This window comes from Microcebus murinus, chromosome 23 (genome assembly GCF_040939455.1).
Source record: "Microcebus murinus isolate Inina chromosome 23, M.murinus_Inina_mat1.0, whole genome shotgun sequence".
In the NCBI taxonomy this organism is placed as follows: Eukaryota; Metazoa; Chordata; class Mammalia; order Primates; family Cheirogaleidae; genus Microcebus; species Microcebus murinus.
In genome coordinates, this window is record NC_134126.1 from 24383937 (window position 1) to 24401250 (window position 17314).

The 17314-nt window shown below is 44.9% G+C and overlaps 1 protein-coding gene across 1 annotated transcript in view; it reads right to left on the reverse strand.

Annotated features, from left to right (window-relative positions):
- Positions 1-17314, reverse strand: part of HHAT (hedgehog acyltransferase) — a 258988-nt gene that overhangs the window by 66637 nt on the left and 175037 nt on the right. Inside the window, exon 10 of the mRNA XM_012781705.2 lies at positions 1024-1225. Coding sequence (XP_012637159.2) covers positions 1024-1225 — 202 coding nt within the window. The remainder of the gene's footprint in view (positions 1-1023; positions 1226-17314) is intronic.

Consider the following 17314-nt stretch of genomic DNA (forward strand, 5'->3'; position numbering starts at 1 on the left):
TGTGTGATTGCCTACCACAACCACTGATGCCAGCACATTTCTTTTTAGCTACTTTTTTCAGGATTAGCAGAATATTGCTGCATCTTCAGAACTGATGATTTCCTACAAGACTCTAATACATCACAGACCACAGTTGCGAGATAAAATCTGTGCCTGTAGTTTAAAATCACTTAAAATGTGTGTGTAAAGAGAAGTGCTTAATTCATTTTCCAAATCATTTTCCCGTAGAGTTGAAACGTGTCTTAAACCCTTAGCTGTTTTTTATGCTACTGTATACAGTACCTACCAAAGGTTAGAAATACCAACACTACTCAACTTTGACGAGGACATTCTTATACACTGTTGGTAGGAAGATAAATTAGTACACTTCTGTCTATAGAGCAGTTAAGAGTTAATAAGCAGTATGCATACTGAACCTTAAAGATGAGAAAAATCTTTACACTGGCAATTTCACTTATGAGAATTCATCCTGGTTGCGGTATTCATCTCAGTACAATTGACAGTGGCAAACAAATTGGAATAATACGAATATTAATATTAGGAGACTGATTAAACAAATTATGGTATATCCATGTAAAGGAATTCTATGTAGCCATTAAAAAGAGTTGTTAGATATACGGACTCAGTGACTTCGAAAGGTTGTTCCAATATAACCACTTTTGTAACAATAGCATTTGTTTTAAATTTTACATATGTATGGGCTTGTGTATAAATACACACAGAAAAAACTTAGAAGAATAGGTATTAACATAGTTTCTATTAAGGAGATATTTTTCTTTTTTTATCTGAATTTTCTAATTTTATATAATAAATATGTATTATTTTTACAGTTATTTATTCATTTAAATAACGACTACAGAAGCGTCTACTCTAGCCTCCCTGCCTCTTATGCACATGAGCTTTGAACCAACATGGCAGGAACGTCCCATGCATGCCAACGTGAGTCTCGTGACTCCTGTCCCTCCCGAACTTAGTCCACCACGCTCGGCCGTCCCCTGCCACACGAGCAAGGATCCTGCTCACCAAACTGTCGCGGATGCAGGGGGTTTCCACGAGCCTCCGGACTCCGTTCTCCACGGTCACTCCCAGCCAGTTGAGCGCTGCCCAGCACCAGAGGTAGTCGTAGCCTCCATGCCAGTAGCTCACAAATGCAAACGTCATCGCGGTGGAAAACAGTGTCCCCAGCAGGCCGTGCTGGGACCCGCCCACTGGAATGTACACATACCTGGGGAAAGAAGAGGTGGTTAGGAACTGTGGACAGGGCTGACCCCCAACACTACCTGCTCCAGGGCTCGGTGCTCCTGTGGAACGTCGCTGTGCAGAATAAAAGCAGATCCTTCTCTACTTCCAGGAGGCCACGGGCCGCTCCTTGAACTCCCCATCATGCAAGGACTTGGCCAAAACCCAAGCCTCCGCTCTGCCGGGCTTTAGGTTAAGTGAACACGCAGGCTGAAGAGCTCTCATTACCAAAGCAAAATAGCACTTACGAGAGGGCAAGGCGACAAGTAATGAATTTAGATTTTCTGGAAGGGATGCACCCAACGCTGGAAACCCAAGCACAGCATGGCAATTAAGCTTCTGGCTACATGGGGCTAACCAACCTTCAAGGCAGGTATGCATTTTACAGCTCACACCAGGCAGTTTATGGCAAACCGATTATTTAAACACAATTGCCAAGATCAGGCCCCTGAACCTCAGGAGCTGGGGTAGAGCAGAGGGGTGCCAAACCTGTTTTCCCCAGTTTTCCAGGCAAGTTGCCCAGAAATAGCAGTGAATTTATAAGTAAAAAAAAAAAAGAAAAAAGAAAAAAAAAGATCTGTGATCACAGGGCAGCCAAACTACCAGCCAAAATGCACAGCCAGCCCCTGGGTATGTTCTTCCTTGCTAAGACATCTGCCTGAGTATACAGAGACAGGACTACGGTCTTTAATCGGTATTTTCCTGCTCGAGTTGGACAAAACTCACACCTTGGGTTGTTAGGACCTGGAGAGCTAAGAGCATACCCTTCTTGAAGCATCCTTTCTAAGAAGCCCATAGGCCTCTGTTTATTGCTGGTCAGCACTACTTTGTCCAACTCTCCTCCAGGAAAGAAATCATCATTTTCTGTCTACACAGTATGTTCCAGACACAACCTTAGGCACTTTACATACCTCACTGACTCTTCGAAGCACCATATGTTTACACCTGATGCCTTAAAGCTTCCAAACCAGTTTAGCATTTGTCCCATTTCTATGTTATTTTACTATTTTAGAGGAAATTTTATTTGGAAAATCACTTTTGAATAGAATAATTTATAGGCAGGCAAACCAAAAACTAAAAACTAAAAATCTGTCAATGAAGAAATATTTCAAAAGACACTATGTGATTGTAATTATTTTTCAATGTCTCCTTGACAAAGACTCTCTCCCTGAGTAAACTCTCATCAGGCTCCTCTAAGCCATGACCTTGGCATCTGTCCTTGTCACAGGCCTGCATCACCCAGTTATAGCAAGAATACTGCTAAGTCAGTTTAGAGAGAACTCCCTACACTTTCGATATCCGATCACCGTCCCCATCTGGCCAAATTCCCGATCACTCACCACTGGTATCTCACCATGCCAGCTTGCCTTCTGTAAGAATCCTGCTAGGAATGTCCTATGCCCCAGTGTTTTCCTCTTCCTAACTTTCCACCCAATGACCCCCACACCCTGGCTCCTTGGCTGTATCCCACTTGTCCGTGCTATATTCAGAATTGCGCCCAGTTCTATACTGAGGTCTCTTTTCCCCATTGCAATAGCTCCTGAATAAAACTTGTTTTTTCTGCTTTAACTACTGTCCAGCTCTGGTCTCTAACCATTCTTCACTCTCACATGTGTTCCAGTTTAGGTGATAAATTACACGGTCCCCTTAGATCACCCCTTTTACGGGTGAGAAAACTGAAGCTGGGAAGTCAACTTGCCCAAGGTGCACAGGTAGGCACGGGAAGGACCAAAATGCAAATGTGCCTCTGTGGGACCAAAGTCAATGGTTTCCACGACATCTCCGGGCTGATTCTGAAAATCCTTTATTTTTCACCCTGATTGGAAACACTTACACTGGAAGGAACGTGAGAATGTAGCCAATTCAGAAACAAGTAAAGCAAAGGGACTCATTTATCTTGTGTAAAAACAGGACCATCTTGACAATCGAATTAGCAGATAGGTATCAAACATTCACTATAGACGAAGGGCTCGTCCATCTGCTGTTGGGCATTTCTTTAGGTCTTCAGGGAATTCCTGGCATCTTGGGAAATGCAGAGACATTGCTCCCACCGTGAGGACAGGTATACGAGGTTGTCAAATGATAGCAAACAAGTCCCATCATTAAGCTACGTGCCGTGGTGCAAAGCAGACCGGAAGGGTTTAAGAGTATGGAGGAGACAGGCATGAGCAAAGACAAGTGGGGTATGGCAGGCTCCAGGGCAAAAGTCCCCACCTTGGCAAGGCCTAGACAGGATGAGTTTTGCTGGGTAGAGGGGAGAAGGTTGGGTGCAGCACCAAGAACACACAACAGGAGCCCGGCAATATGCCAGAAAGCCCTGACAGCCCAGGGCAGAAGGAGTTTATTTGGCGTTCTTCTGCCCCCTAGCGGCTGTATTCTTATTGGTGCAGACCCCTCCAGCAGACGCAAAGAATGGGCCACAATTCTCTCCCACCTCCTACCTGGATGGAGGTAACCACTGGTCCCCCATCATGAGGCTGCCCTCAGGTTATACAGTCAGTGCCCTGTGTGACAACGTAGTAAATGTCATTCATCCAAAAAAACACAAAGGTGATCAAACCAATTTCAAAAGGAAACTTTGCAGATAACTGTTTTAGAAAATAAGTTTTGGAATACTGTCCTCACTCAGCCTAATTTCATTGAGATTTTTATTGTATTTCAATATATAAAAGTGGGCTACACTGTAGATGTCAGAAAACCCAGTATAAAATAAAAAACCTCTCATTCGCCACCTCAGTGGTCCTTGATATTAGATTCGACTGCAAAAAGGACACGTTTTCAAGCTTGTGGTGAGGAAGCATTTAGCCTCCAAATTACATGCATGGCTATTTTAGGCGTCTCCTGGAACCAGGCTGTGTTATGCTGCCTTTGAGATGACAGCCGACAAAAATATGAGAATTCCTTTTATTCCAGAAATTCAGATATGGCAGGTCTCCAAGGATACGGACTTGCTTGTTTCCAACCAGGAGAGAGTATGGTTTCCAGACCGCAAGGTACAATCCCTCTTGTTTACTCTTAATCTCTAGAAGGCAGTAGGAATGGTAAGGAGAGCTGACAGGCTATTTTCTTTTTCAAAGTCTACCAGTCTTGTGTCAGTTCCATGATTAATAAAAACAGAAACATGTCTCTCTTTTAGAAAAGCAATAGTATTAAACCACTTACTAAGATCTGCTGCACAGTCAACTGATTTCCCAGTGGAAGAAAGCAATCAGCACCGTCTTTCTCAGCAAAGCACAACTAAAAGGATCCCTTCTCATCAGTGACCATGTCGGTTTGAGTCTTCACAAGGCCTGCCCCTGCCCGGCTGGCTTCGCGTGGTCACTGCTTATAGAAAACGCTGCTTGGGGGTAACATCCATCTGCAAACCACCTTCTTAATTTAAAAGAATCTCAACGAAATCAATGCAACACAGCAAACCCCCAACTCAGGAGGAGGAACCTATATGAAATGTAGATGGTATTGGTAACGTCGACCTTTTACTGAGTACTCATGCACCAGGCATTTTATGTAAACTATTTCTAATCATTAAAACAACCCTGCAAAGAAATTATGACTAGGCCTATTTTATACCGGAGAGGCGACATCTGAACCTGGAACACCGTGGTTTCAGGACCCCCAGGCCTGTGTTTCATTGGTGATGTGTTTCTCTTATTTAACAAAATCTTCAAAGCAGTCTCCACAGGAACATGCACTAATATTTTGTTAACTGGAAAAAAAAAATAATAAAGGAGTCTTGCTTAAGAGAATAATGCTCATTATTTACAAAGGAGTTTGAGTCAATGAGCTCTGTTAGCTACTTCTCAGTGCCAGAAGGCCAGAGGTATAACTTCTACTTTTGGAAGGACTAAGTAGTTACCCTCTGTCTCACAAGCAAAGATGATACCTGCTTTCTTGACCAGCCTGGCATCCTGCAGATGTCTTTGTCAGAAGTGCAGCATAAGATATTGGTGGTTAAAAATCAGCCAGGCACAGTGGTGTGTGCCTACAGTCTCAGCTACTTGGGAAGCTGAGGCAGGAGGATTGCTTGAGCCCCGAAGTTTGTGGCTGCAGTGAGCTATGGTGATGCCACTGTACTCCAGGCTGGGTGAGACCCTGCCTCTACAAAAAAAAAAAATGGTTGGGGTGGCTGCTGAGTAGGGGTATGTGCAGGGAAAAGAAAATATCTGCTAAAAAAAAGGGAAGGGTAGGAAGGGGGAGAAGAAAAACTAGCTATCAGGTGCAGAGTATACTATTCAGGTGATGGGTACACTAAAAACAAAACAAAACAATAATCATCACTATATAATTCATCCATATAACCAAAAATCATTTGTACTCCTAAATCTATCAAAAAAAAAAAAAAGTCACAAATCTAGCTCCGTCCTAGCCACTATGAAAAACAACTCAAGAATATGCCCTAGAGCACTCGGCAGGTGGGGTGAGAATAAACATGATAAACATACTCATTTTAAGATCACAACACTTCCTCTTTCCAAAGACCTACCCAACAGCCCCCTGGCTTGCCATCTCATCACTGAACTCTCTCAGACTCACTAATCCCAGCCCCCGTCAAGGTAAGAAGATGAAGCACCTAAGACACTGGCAGAGTTGGCTTTGACTGCCCCATTCACTGAGCCATGTGGGTTTGCAAGTTCCTATCTTCATTCACCTATCACTGGACAGGGCTGGGGCAGGCAGTTGCTGACATCCTCCTCCAGCTCTGCCTTATCTTTCCACCCTTATTTTCCCACCTATCTCTCTAAAATCCTGAATAAATGGTTTTTTCCTATCTCCATACCTTTAGTTGTACCATTTTCACATGTAGAAGACGCTCCTCCTCCCTCCTCTGATTTTCCAACTCCTATTCACTCTACAAAATCCAGTTGATTTTCTATCTCCTCCAGGAAGTCTCCCCTCGAATTTTCCAACTTGCTATTTAACCCAGAGAACCTACTGTGTGCTGTGTGTACCACCGACTGAACAGCTATTTACCAATGTAAGTCTTTTCTACTGTGGCTTCTATTTTAACTAAATTGTAAGATTCTTTCAGATGGTACTAGATATGTGATGCATATGTGCATGTCTGTGTGTTATATAACTACTAGTCAACGGTAGTTATATTCCTAACATCATGATTTTCATTTACTGTTCATAGCCTCTAATAGCTTTTAAACTTATGATAAATTGTCACCATTGTCATGGACCCATTATAAGCAATTTGGAACCAAGGATGGTTATAGGTCCTATTCCGGTTATTGATACTTGAAAGACACCCAAAGCATATAGACACTGGAGGACCCTGCAGTCTCTCCACACTTTATATTCTCACTTGCCCTATTAAAATCAAAAGCATGTGCCCTCAAACCTCTAGAACCACCCCAACCTTCAAGAGATTTACCACCAAAAAGAAAGTACTAGCCCTTTAAAGACTATAGACTCGGGTAGCTAGGAAAGGCAAAACATCTGGCTGTGTTACACTAGCAATGAGGTGACCTTACCTTGGCTTGGCCCCACTCAGATTTCTCTACAGAGCTGGCTGTACTGTCTACAGCCCAGGTCTCGTGGGCAGTGGCTCTCCTGACCCAGCCCTGGCTCTGGCCTTAGCCCACGTTCTAGCGCTCTTGCTCACACCCAGTGATGACCTACTGTTAGGGTGTAGATGAGGTATTTTCCTGTTACTTTTGCAAGGCAACCCCTCTCACCACCCACTAGTTACATCTCCACCCTCTAGGTAGTAGACAAAGGGATGGTATTTAGTTCTTCCAAAGGAAGCTGTAGGTTTACTTATAAAAAGTTTTCAAAGGAAGATGCACATAGAAAAGAATATAATTTACTTTTAATATCTATCCAGTACCGATCATAATGGAATTTAAATAAGTAAAAAACCAGCAGTTGGTTAATGGGCAGAAGGCTAAGAGGGATCTACTTTCAAAGCAGAGGGAATATTTTGAGCTAGGCTAATTCTCAGCTCCTTTAGTGAAAATATGCTGTATGCAAATTTCACATGCAGCTCTGAAATATTGCCTATTAAAAATTCCATGCCCTATTTGGAAACAGAACATTGTAGAATTTATAAAATAGAAATTAAACTCAAGCTATATTTAGTCTATAATTAAACTTCCAGGTTTCCATAATTAATTGGCAACATTTTAAAAATAATCTTTCTTTTCCCTATGCAAAGCTGATAGTGGGTTGAAGCACGGCGCTGATAAACCCAAACTTGAAGCTGCCATCCTAGAGAAAGATTCCACTCCACCTTCATAGTCCAAAACCCAAACTCTAGCTCCGCTCACTGCAAGAGAGGCTGAAAGAGTATGAATTGCTCATCTCGATCATCTTTGTCACTGGAACACAGCCCAAGCAACAGCAGCAGCAAAGCACAGGGCAAGAAAGGAGGGCAAGGCTTGAGAGCCGGACAACGTGACCTTGGCCCCACTCTGCCACCTGCCAACTTCTGTAACCCTGAGCTTGTCGATTAAGCCTGCTCAGCTTAAGTGTATACACTGAGCATGCGCTGGGAATACTAAAACCTTCTTTGAGTATCAGCTGCTATGAAGATGGGATAAGATGATGTATGCATAAGGACTCTGGAGATTTTATTTCTTAATTGTAGCAAGAACACTTAGCATAAGATCTACTCTCAACAAAGTTTTAAGTGCACAATACAGTATTGTTAACTACAGGTGCGATGTTGTACAGATCTCTAAGACTTCATCTTGCATAACTAAAATTTTATACCTACTGACTAGCAACCCCCTCTCTTTCCCCCACCCCTGAACCCCTGGCAACTACCAGTCTATTCTTGGCTTCTGCAAGTTTCACTATTTTTAGATTCCCTCATGGAAGTGTCTTCATGCAGTATTTGTCCTGTGGCTGGCCTATTTCAGTTCATGCAATATTCCCCAGGTTCATCCATGTTTTTGCAACTGGCAGGAATTCCTTCTTTTTTAAGGCTGAATAATAGTATACTGTATGTATACATCACATTTTCTTTGTCCATTCATCCACTGATAAACATTTGTTTCCATATCTTGACTATTGTGAATAATGCTGAAATGAACATGGAAGTACAGATTATCTCTTCTAGATCCCGATTTCAATTCTTTTGGATACTCAGAAGTGGGATTGCTGGATCATATAGTTCTTTTTTAATTTTCTGAGGCTGTCGTCCATAGGAACTACTAAACCAACAGTGTACCAGGGTTCTAATTTCTCCACATCCTCACAAACGCCTGTTATTTTTTTTTTAATAACCATCATAACACATGTGAGGTGATAGTTCATTGTGGTTTTAATTTGCATTTTCATGATTGGTGATATTTGGCATTTTTTCACATACATATTAGAAACATACAACTTACCAAGACTGACTTATGAAGACAAAGAAAATCTAAACAGACCAATAATGAATAGGAAGATTGAATCCAAAACTCTCCGAAGCAAAGCCCAGGACCTGATGGCTTCACTGGTGAATTCTAACAAACATTTAAAGAATTAACACTAATCCTTGCCTAACTCTTCGAAAGAATCGAAGAAAAGGCAACACTTCCAAACTCATTGTATGAAGCCAGTATTATCCTGATTGCCAAAGATGTCCTAAGAAAACTGCAGATCAATATCCCTGATGAACACAGATGCAAAAATCTTCACAAAATACTAGCAAACCAATTTAACAGCATCTAGAGAAGATCATTCATTATCATCAAGTGGGATTTATCCCTGGGATGCAAGGATGGTTAAACATACACAAATCAATTAGTGTGATACACCATGTTAACAGAATGAAGGACAAAAACTCTTCATCGTCATCTCAATAGATGTGGAAAGAGCATTTGATGAAAGTCAATACCCTTTTAATGATAAAAACTCAACAAACTTTCCTGGTTAGAGCTGGAACCCATACTACTAAGTGAAGTATCCCAAGAATGGAAAAACAAGCACCAGATATATTCTCCAGCAAACTGGTATTAACTGAGTAGCACCTAAGTGGACACATAGGTACTACAGTAATAGGGTATTGGGGAGGTGGGAGGGGGGAGGGGGGCGGGTATATACATACATGAGTGAGATGTGCACCATCTGGGGGATGGTCATGATGGAGACTCAGACTTTTGGGGGGAGGGGGGAAATGGGCACTTATTGAAACCTTAAAATCTGTGCCCCCATAATATGCCAAAATAAAAAAAATTAAAAAATAAAAATAAAAAAAATAAAAAAGAAAGATTTTCATTAAAATAAATGTTTTTAATGTTTGAAAAAAAAAAAAAAAAACTCAACAAACTAGGTATGGAACAAACTTACCTCAACACAATAGAGGTAATCTGTGACAAGCCCACAGCTAACATCATATTCATCACTGCAAAACTGATTTTCCTCTAAGATCTGGAACAAGCAAGAATGTCCACTTGCCACTTCTTTCCAACATAGTATTGGAGGTACTGGCCAAAGCACTCAGACAAGAAAAATAACTAAAAGGCATACAAATTAGAAAAGTAGTAAAATTATCTCTGTTTGTAGATCACACAATCTTTTATGTAGGAAACCCTGAAGACTCCACAAAAAACTTTCTGAATAAACAAATTGAGTCAAGTTGGAGGATACAAAAGCAACACACAGAAATTATTAATAGTTGCTTTTCAAGACACAGTGTACTATCCGAAAAGGAAATTAAGAGACCAATCCCATTTGGAAAAGGAATAAAAATAAATAAAATAAAAAAGAATAAAATACTTAGGCATAAACTCAACCAAGGTGGTGAGAGACTTATACACTGAAAACTACAAAACAAGGATGAAAGAAATTAAAGAAAATACAAATAAATGGAATGCTATCCTATGCCCATGAATAGGACTTGGGAGATTTTAACATTGCATATAAATGAAAGGAACATACTTCCTAATAATGGGCCAGCAGCACACTTCATTCAAGAAAAATCATGTTTTTTTACTAAACACACAAAGACCCCCAAAGGGTTACAAGGAAACTTCTGGAGGTGATAGATATGCTTATTACTTTTCTTATGATGATGGCTTCATGGGTGTATGCTTATGTCCAATCTCATCAAATTGTATACATTAATATTGCAGTGTTTTATATATCAAGCATGCCTCAATAAGGCTGTTTTGTAAGTGATAATATCATAATGATTAGTATTCCTATATGTTTCATAAACATTTGAAGGCACGAGGAACTGTAGCCTGCTTTCTCAGGGATGTTCTCCACTTAAGACCATTAGCCTTAAAAATGCCACCATCAGATCCAAGTCACTTAATGCTAAGGGGTTGCAGGTATGGATTCAACACCCCCAGATATCTGTTGACGATGCTTAATTCAGATGACAGCCAGCTGTTCTCCATGCACCCAGCCCTGGCTGCAGAAGGTCTATGTGGGTGGTCAGAGTAAGGCCACCTCTGCCACAGCATGGTCCAGCACCAATGTTTTGCTAGCAAATCACTGTCACCCTTCCACTCATTTTCCCCCTTATCTACCGACTACAAAGTCACCTGATCAAGTTCTCTCCTAGAAATGAGTTACTACTGTGTGGACCAAACACTAAAGTCTGTGCACAGGTGTATTCACTCCACCAGTGTTAACATAAAAATGCCCCAGAAGGTCAGCATCCTGGTGATACATGTGTCTTTGTAGTGTTACAATCATCACACTACAGGCTGCAGAGCAATGACAAAAAGTACTCTTTAAGATGCCATACTTCACAACTAGCTTCCAGGCACAAATAGGGTCACAGAAAGGCCCAGCAGGAGGTGAGCAGCAGAAAGGGGGGGGCCTGTACTATTTCCCTCCATGGGGTTTCCAACCCTCTCCCTTCTGCTCAAGAGCACACTGAGGCCCCAGCACTCCCCAGGGCTGCCTGGTCCACATCTATTCTGGGTTATAAATAAACACCATATACAACAGATTCTTTGGAGGTTTGAGCAAAGGAGACATAGAGGGAGTTTACACTCTTTAGTGCCGTGGAGCTGAGTCTAATCGCTAATAAAAAGGTCCTTGAAGCCTCAGTTTAATAACCACCAAGATTTCCTGGCTGCCTGCCTGTCTTCCCACCTTCCTCCCAAGAGGATGCTAAAAGCACTTACAAGCTTCCCTGGGCCAGACGAAAGGGGGAAGGGCAGGAAAAGCCAGAAGCAAAGGGGCAAATCAGGATGTCTGTATGATGGAGGTATGTTGTGATTTCTCCCACCGCAGAGGAAGAGGGTGGAGGAGAAAGAGCCCATCCACCCCTCCCTCCTAATGCATCCCCAACCGTTGCTCCATCAGCAGGTCCCAAACCCAGGGATGAAAATCCCCACCGTCCCGGGCACTCACCTCTTCTCGTTAGCAAGTGCACTATGTGTGTCTCCTGGGTGTCCCCTTTTGATCCCTCCCTCTCGCTCGTATCCTATTCAGTGCCACTCCTGCTGGTCCTGATCCTCAAACCCATTTATCATGGCTGTTAGGAAAATGTTCACCATAAAATGAACCTGTATGACTTAAAGGTTACTGCGCTGGTACAATGCCTCGGGGGCTAGAGAAGAAAGTGCTCTGAATACAAGTGCAATAAGGAAATGCCTAAGCAATGACTGAGCGTTTCATTCTCCATCTGGGTTTCTGGGTTAATGATCTGGAGACGGCCATGCTGGATGGGGCCTCAGAGGCAGGGCCCAGGGCCTTGACAGGTGCACACTCTAGGTTCCCATGGCAGCACAGCGCCTTCTCTATAAAGCCCAATTGGTCAGTTGAGCAAAAACTAAAACCGACAGCTGAGGTGTGTAACACGGAAGAAAAGAGGTGGCAAGTTCTTCATCCTCAGGGAGCATCTAGTCTGATGCAGTCCCCCACCCATGGTGGATTCTCACTGCATTATGTCCTAAACGAAAATCCATCCGCCCGGCTTCTTCAGAGTCATTCTCCAACTGGTTTTCGCCAATGGCACCAACTCCATCTCATTGGCCTCCAAAATAGAGTCTCCACTCCAGACACTAACTTCATTCTGCACAAGGGTTCTTGCGATCACGCCACGCCATCCCCCCCAGCCAGGGAGGGCCCCACTAGTCTTTTCCACTATTTGATCTCTCAAAATGGGTTTGACATTCACTTTAAGGCAAGCTTCCCCAGCCAGTCTTGTCCTTTGATTCATCATCTCCTTAGGATTCGTGTATTCATCTCAGCCTAGATTATTTCTTTAGCCTTGCTGATGCTCTGTTCTTTAGTTCTTCTGAGCGATCCTGCCCAGGTGTGACAGTATGTAGGAGTCCTTGCCTCACATCAAGCTACAGAACACAAGATGCTAGCACTCCCCCTTTTTTATTCCCCCACCCTCCTGGAGTCTGATTTAGACTCCTAGTTCAGGGGAGTGCTCAGTAATTCGTGGCCAGCTCCCTTCATCTCCTCTCCTCATCCTCATCCTCCTCATTTCCCCCAATTCACTTTCCTTTCTTCTTTTCTTTGATTGTCACTCTCTATAAACAAAAGATGATTCTCCAGCTGGAAACTGTGGCCTCATAAGTAAATGTCATTGTTCCCATCTGCCGCCGCTATGTTCTCTCCCCTGAAGTGAGGAGAGGTTTGGAGAGTAATATTTATAGAGTTAGACTAAGTCATGGATACCCACAGGAGATGCCTGGAGCATGGGGGACAGCTAGCAGGAACCGCAGGTGGGAGACACATGCCAGCTCCAATGTCCCCAAGGAGGCTGCCGGAACTGCCAAAGAAAAGGGAGACTTTAACTGAAGAGGAAAACTCCAGAGTAAAATGTTTTTAGAATTAAAGCACTCAGAGTTAGGATATGTAAGATGCACGGACATGTGACCTTAACTTTTAAAAAGCCTTAAATTAAACCATGGAAGCGCTCGTGGGTACCAGATGTCGGCGAGGGGGGGGCAATTCAGGAGGCCGACGGGAGTGTGCTTTTGCCCCTTCTGCTGGGTCACTCGGGTCAACTTTCCCGACAAAGCCTCTTCCTTGGCCACTCGTGTCCCTTCAACTCCGGCGTGTCGGTTGGTCTCGAGAGGAGCAGTGTGGGCTCGGGACCTTCGCTGGAAATGAACACACAGACACATGCACACCAAAAGCACCTTAGAGCACGGAGTGGGGTGCAGTGACGATGTGTAACTCGCCATCACAGGCTTCAGTGACAGTCACTTTCTTGGGCTTTGATTTACAACTGGGAACACTGGGAGCTCTAGGAAAGAACTAGGCAATGGAGTCTCTCTAAAGGCCTATAAAAGCCTGGGAACATTTGGGACTTAGCACGAATACTCTTGAAGATCGATGATGCATCACACAGTGTGCTTGTTTTGCTCCTGGTTCCTATTAAAGAAGAGAGGATCTGTCTTCCCTAATCGGTTTTTTAGGACACAGAGCTCCTGAAACATCAGCTTACGTGCCTTAGTTCCCCATTTTCCACCCCTCTGCTGCCAGGAAGTTAACTCTGGTCTCTTAACCAAAATTACAACGCAAAGGGAAGGAGCTATCTGGAGGGAGCCTGTCGTGAATCGTGACTCAAGATGACAAATCCTTTCCTAATAAGCACATTTCTATCCCCCAACGTAGCTGCTCTGCCCATTCAGACGTTTGTGTTCTGGGCCCTCTGAAAGTGTGATGGCACATTGGCCATGAAAACGCTCATCCGGGGTGGCCACAGATGGGGTTCGGTGCCCAGAAAGGGAGAAAAGTGGGAGAAAATACCAGCAGGTATGGTGTTGGGTACCACTCCCAAAACACTGACACTCGAGGCTATCTTCTGGAGGAAGAAAAACGAAGGTCTCAGGGGCCGAAGCGATTTTCAGATGATGATCAAAGCGAACGGGTCGCTGGTGGCACTCACGCGGCCACTCCCTCCCTGGACAGAAACTAGCAGAGCACGCTGCCGAGTTGGCTTTGACAAGACTGTTTCAACTGCCTCACCCGCCAGAGACGACACCTTCTATAGCCGGGCACTGGAAGGGAAAACCAATAGTGCTCGAGTCTGGGCATGGACGACAATAAATCTGCAGCAGTGCCCAACACGACCGACCATGCCAGCACGACATTTACGGAAACAAAGCAAGATCATCCTCCCGTGCTCGGGAAACGAAGGCCCAGTAAGCATTTTCCCTTAATGTAGTAAGCGCTGCCGGATGACGCCGCTTATTAAAAAAAAAAATCCCCTGGTAATTGAGTGAACTCTTGAGTGCACATTAGAGATTAATATTTTAAGAGCTGGCATTTTACAGAGGCAGCCGAAGGTGACATTAAACGTGTGTCACACAAGGCAGAGTCTTCTGCAGATTGAAAATGCCACCACTCATGCAATAAAAGTCATAAGGAATCCAAAGATGTTAGCCATAGAATTGGATTTTTCTTCTTCTTCTGAAACGCGGTCTTGCTGTGTCACACCCAGGCTAGGGTGTGTCGTCATAGCTCCCTGCAACCTCAGACTCCTGGGCTCAAGCGATCCTCCTGCCTCAGCCTCCCGAGTCGTAGGGTGGGAGGACTAGAGGCATGCGCCACCATGCCCCTCTAATTTTTCTATTTTTAGTAGAGATAGGGTCTCACTCCTGCTCAGGCAGGTCTTGAACTCCTGAGCTCAAACAATCCTCCCGCCTCAGCCTCCCAAAGTGCCAGTATTACAGGCATGAGCCACCACACCTGGCCTACAACTGGACATTAACACAGTCATCCATGCTGGGAAACAGCCACTTCCCAAGGGATGGGGAAGGCAGCGGACTGTACTGATGACATCTCACTTGCTTTCAAGGCTCCCTCTCAAGGGGGGCCAAGATCAGGAAAGTAGTTTTATGAGCAGGAGAGTACTGAGCTTGATTTTCCCTTCTCCCTGAGAAAGGCAGGTGGAGAGGCTGAGAGGTAACTCATCGCCCCTCGGTACAGGTGGCCAGCGTGGCTGCAGAGAGAAGCCAGTCTTGCGTTTGGGAAGCAGCCGGGTTCACAGGAAAGATGCACTTTTCTCAGCTCTTCCTCCCCCACCCTGCTCCTGCCCTCCAAGACCACGGCAGCAGGTGCAACTGCAGACAAGCGGCAGCTCCAAAGAAAAGCTAATTCATGGCAACCAATAAACAAAGACATTCCCTCCCAGCGCCTGCACGCCTGCACAGTCCCATTGACCCCGGCTCCCCCCACTGACATGCATCTAACCCTAATAACCAGTTCAGATCGGACACCATCAGCGTCCCCGATACAAAAGGGAAGGGCGTGGAGGAGACGCCACATACCTGGTTCAAGCCCAGAGACAAGGCGGAGGGCAGGAAGTTTTAATAGCCGATCCAGAGTTCACTATCTCCGCCTTAGGTGGCACAAATCAGGTCATTTGTTTTCAGAACTCAATGAACAGACCCTTTTTCAATTCCACGGCCAAGGCTAGGAGATTGCGAGGGCCTCCTCCAAGAGCGTCCCCCATTTGTCTAGAATAAGGCCGCCCAGGAGAGAGGATGGCCACGCACGCTGGGGGTGGTTAAGGTGAAGCTGCGGGTTTAGGCCAATGATCCAAGAACCAGCGGGAGGGATGCTAAAATGGGCCGGACTGAGGGGGGCAACCAGTCTACTCTTTAGGGTTCAACTGTGGAGCAAACATTGCCAGCCCTTCTGGTCAGCACCACTTCCTCGACAGTTTCCCGCTGGGTCAAAGTCACAGCTCACCTACCCGAGAACACTGCCTTGAGCCAGCCCTCGTGCAGCTCAGTCCTGTCGGTGCACAGCGTTCTAGCTCCTCAGCAAGGAGTCCGCTGGGAGAATGGAAATTGCTACGCTACACCGCACATCCGGGGTGACCCCCAGCTCCCATCAGCAAAAAGGTCTCCTCGGCCAGACTCAGGTGGCGTCCTGTGGCTCGCTCTCCAGCTCAGCAGTGCCAGCCCCTGGGGCACACAGCTGCACCTGGGTCCCCAGTGTTCTCTCCAGCGTCACCCCCCCCAGCGCCCAGGAACCCCAAGTTCACGGGGCTACACGGTGCAGTGTCACACCCAACGCCACTCTTGAAGGAAGCTGGAGTCAGGGTCTCTGCCGAGCACCCCAGGGCTGCACAGCTCTCCGGAGGACCCTAATCCGAAGTCCCCTTGGGAGTGAGACACCTCACAGGATCACGGTCTGAGCAGCACAGGGTCGTGGCCAAGGTCCAGCCCTCCCCCCCCCCGCCCCCGGGGCCCTGGATGAGCTCACACGCTTCCCATGCGTCCACTTCCGGGACAGCACGCAGGCTAGAGATCATTCCTTCCTCCTGACAGGGCTACAGTAAAACATCTCCCTTTCGGGGAACAGGTTTCTAGAAATAAACCACATAAACTCTAACGGTGGCTCTGAGCTACACCTATAGAACCTGCTATCACATAGACTGTACAGAGACTACAATGAAACCAAAGTGATTACTTGCTCCCAGCCATGCCTGTGTCTATCTGTGTCTATGAAGCGAACACGCCTACAAAAGATACGCTGAGTATCAACTACAGGCTGGGTGCTGTGACAGACACAAGGGATAATAGAAGATGGATGGAAACATCAGTGCTTGCCTGGGACGGGCAGTCTAGAGGTTAAGTTCAACACCTAGGGCACAGTCAAAACACAAAGCAAAGCAGAATGAAATAAATGTAGCCTAGAGATAGAACATGCACCTGGCTGGGCGAGGAAGAGGTGACTGTCACGGGGCTGCCCCCAGTGAGGGGACCCATGACGAAGGCCACATCTGAGACAGAGAAAGAAAGGAATACAGAGAAGGGGAGGGCTCTATTTTGTCTTTTTTGGCTAGTTGACAGCAATCGCAATACAACCCTAATAACACCGACACATTCTTACAAAGCTAGTGTCAGAGGAAGAAGATCATCATTGCATTCCTGAAATCTTTTAAGGAAAAGAATCTTAAGAGTTGACAAATTAAAAGAAAAGTAATTGTACATTTCACTTTGGAAAAATCTAAAAGGTAGACTACAAAGAGGCATTTAGGCACATGATAAAGAAATGAAATGTAATGAGGCTTTCTCAATGAATGGAAAAAAACAAACTCAGTTTCTCCCGCTATATTCTCACAGCACACATCTTACACGGATGTGGGGGTGGTTTTCCCCACGCTCCAAGCCAGCAATCAATTCCGCAGCGACATCAGCTGGATGTC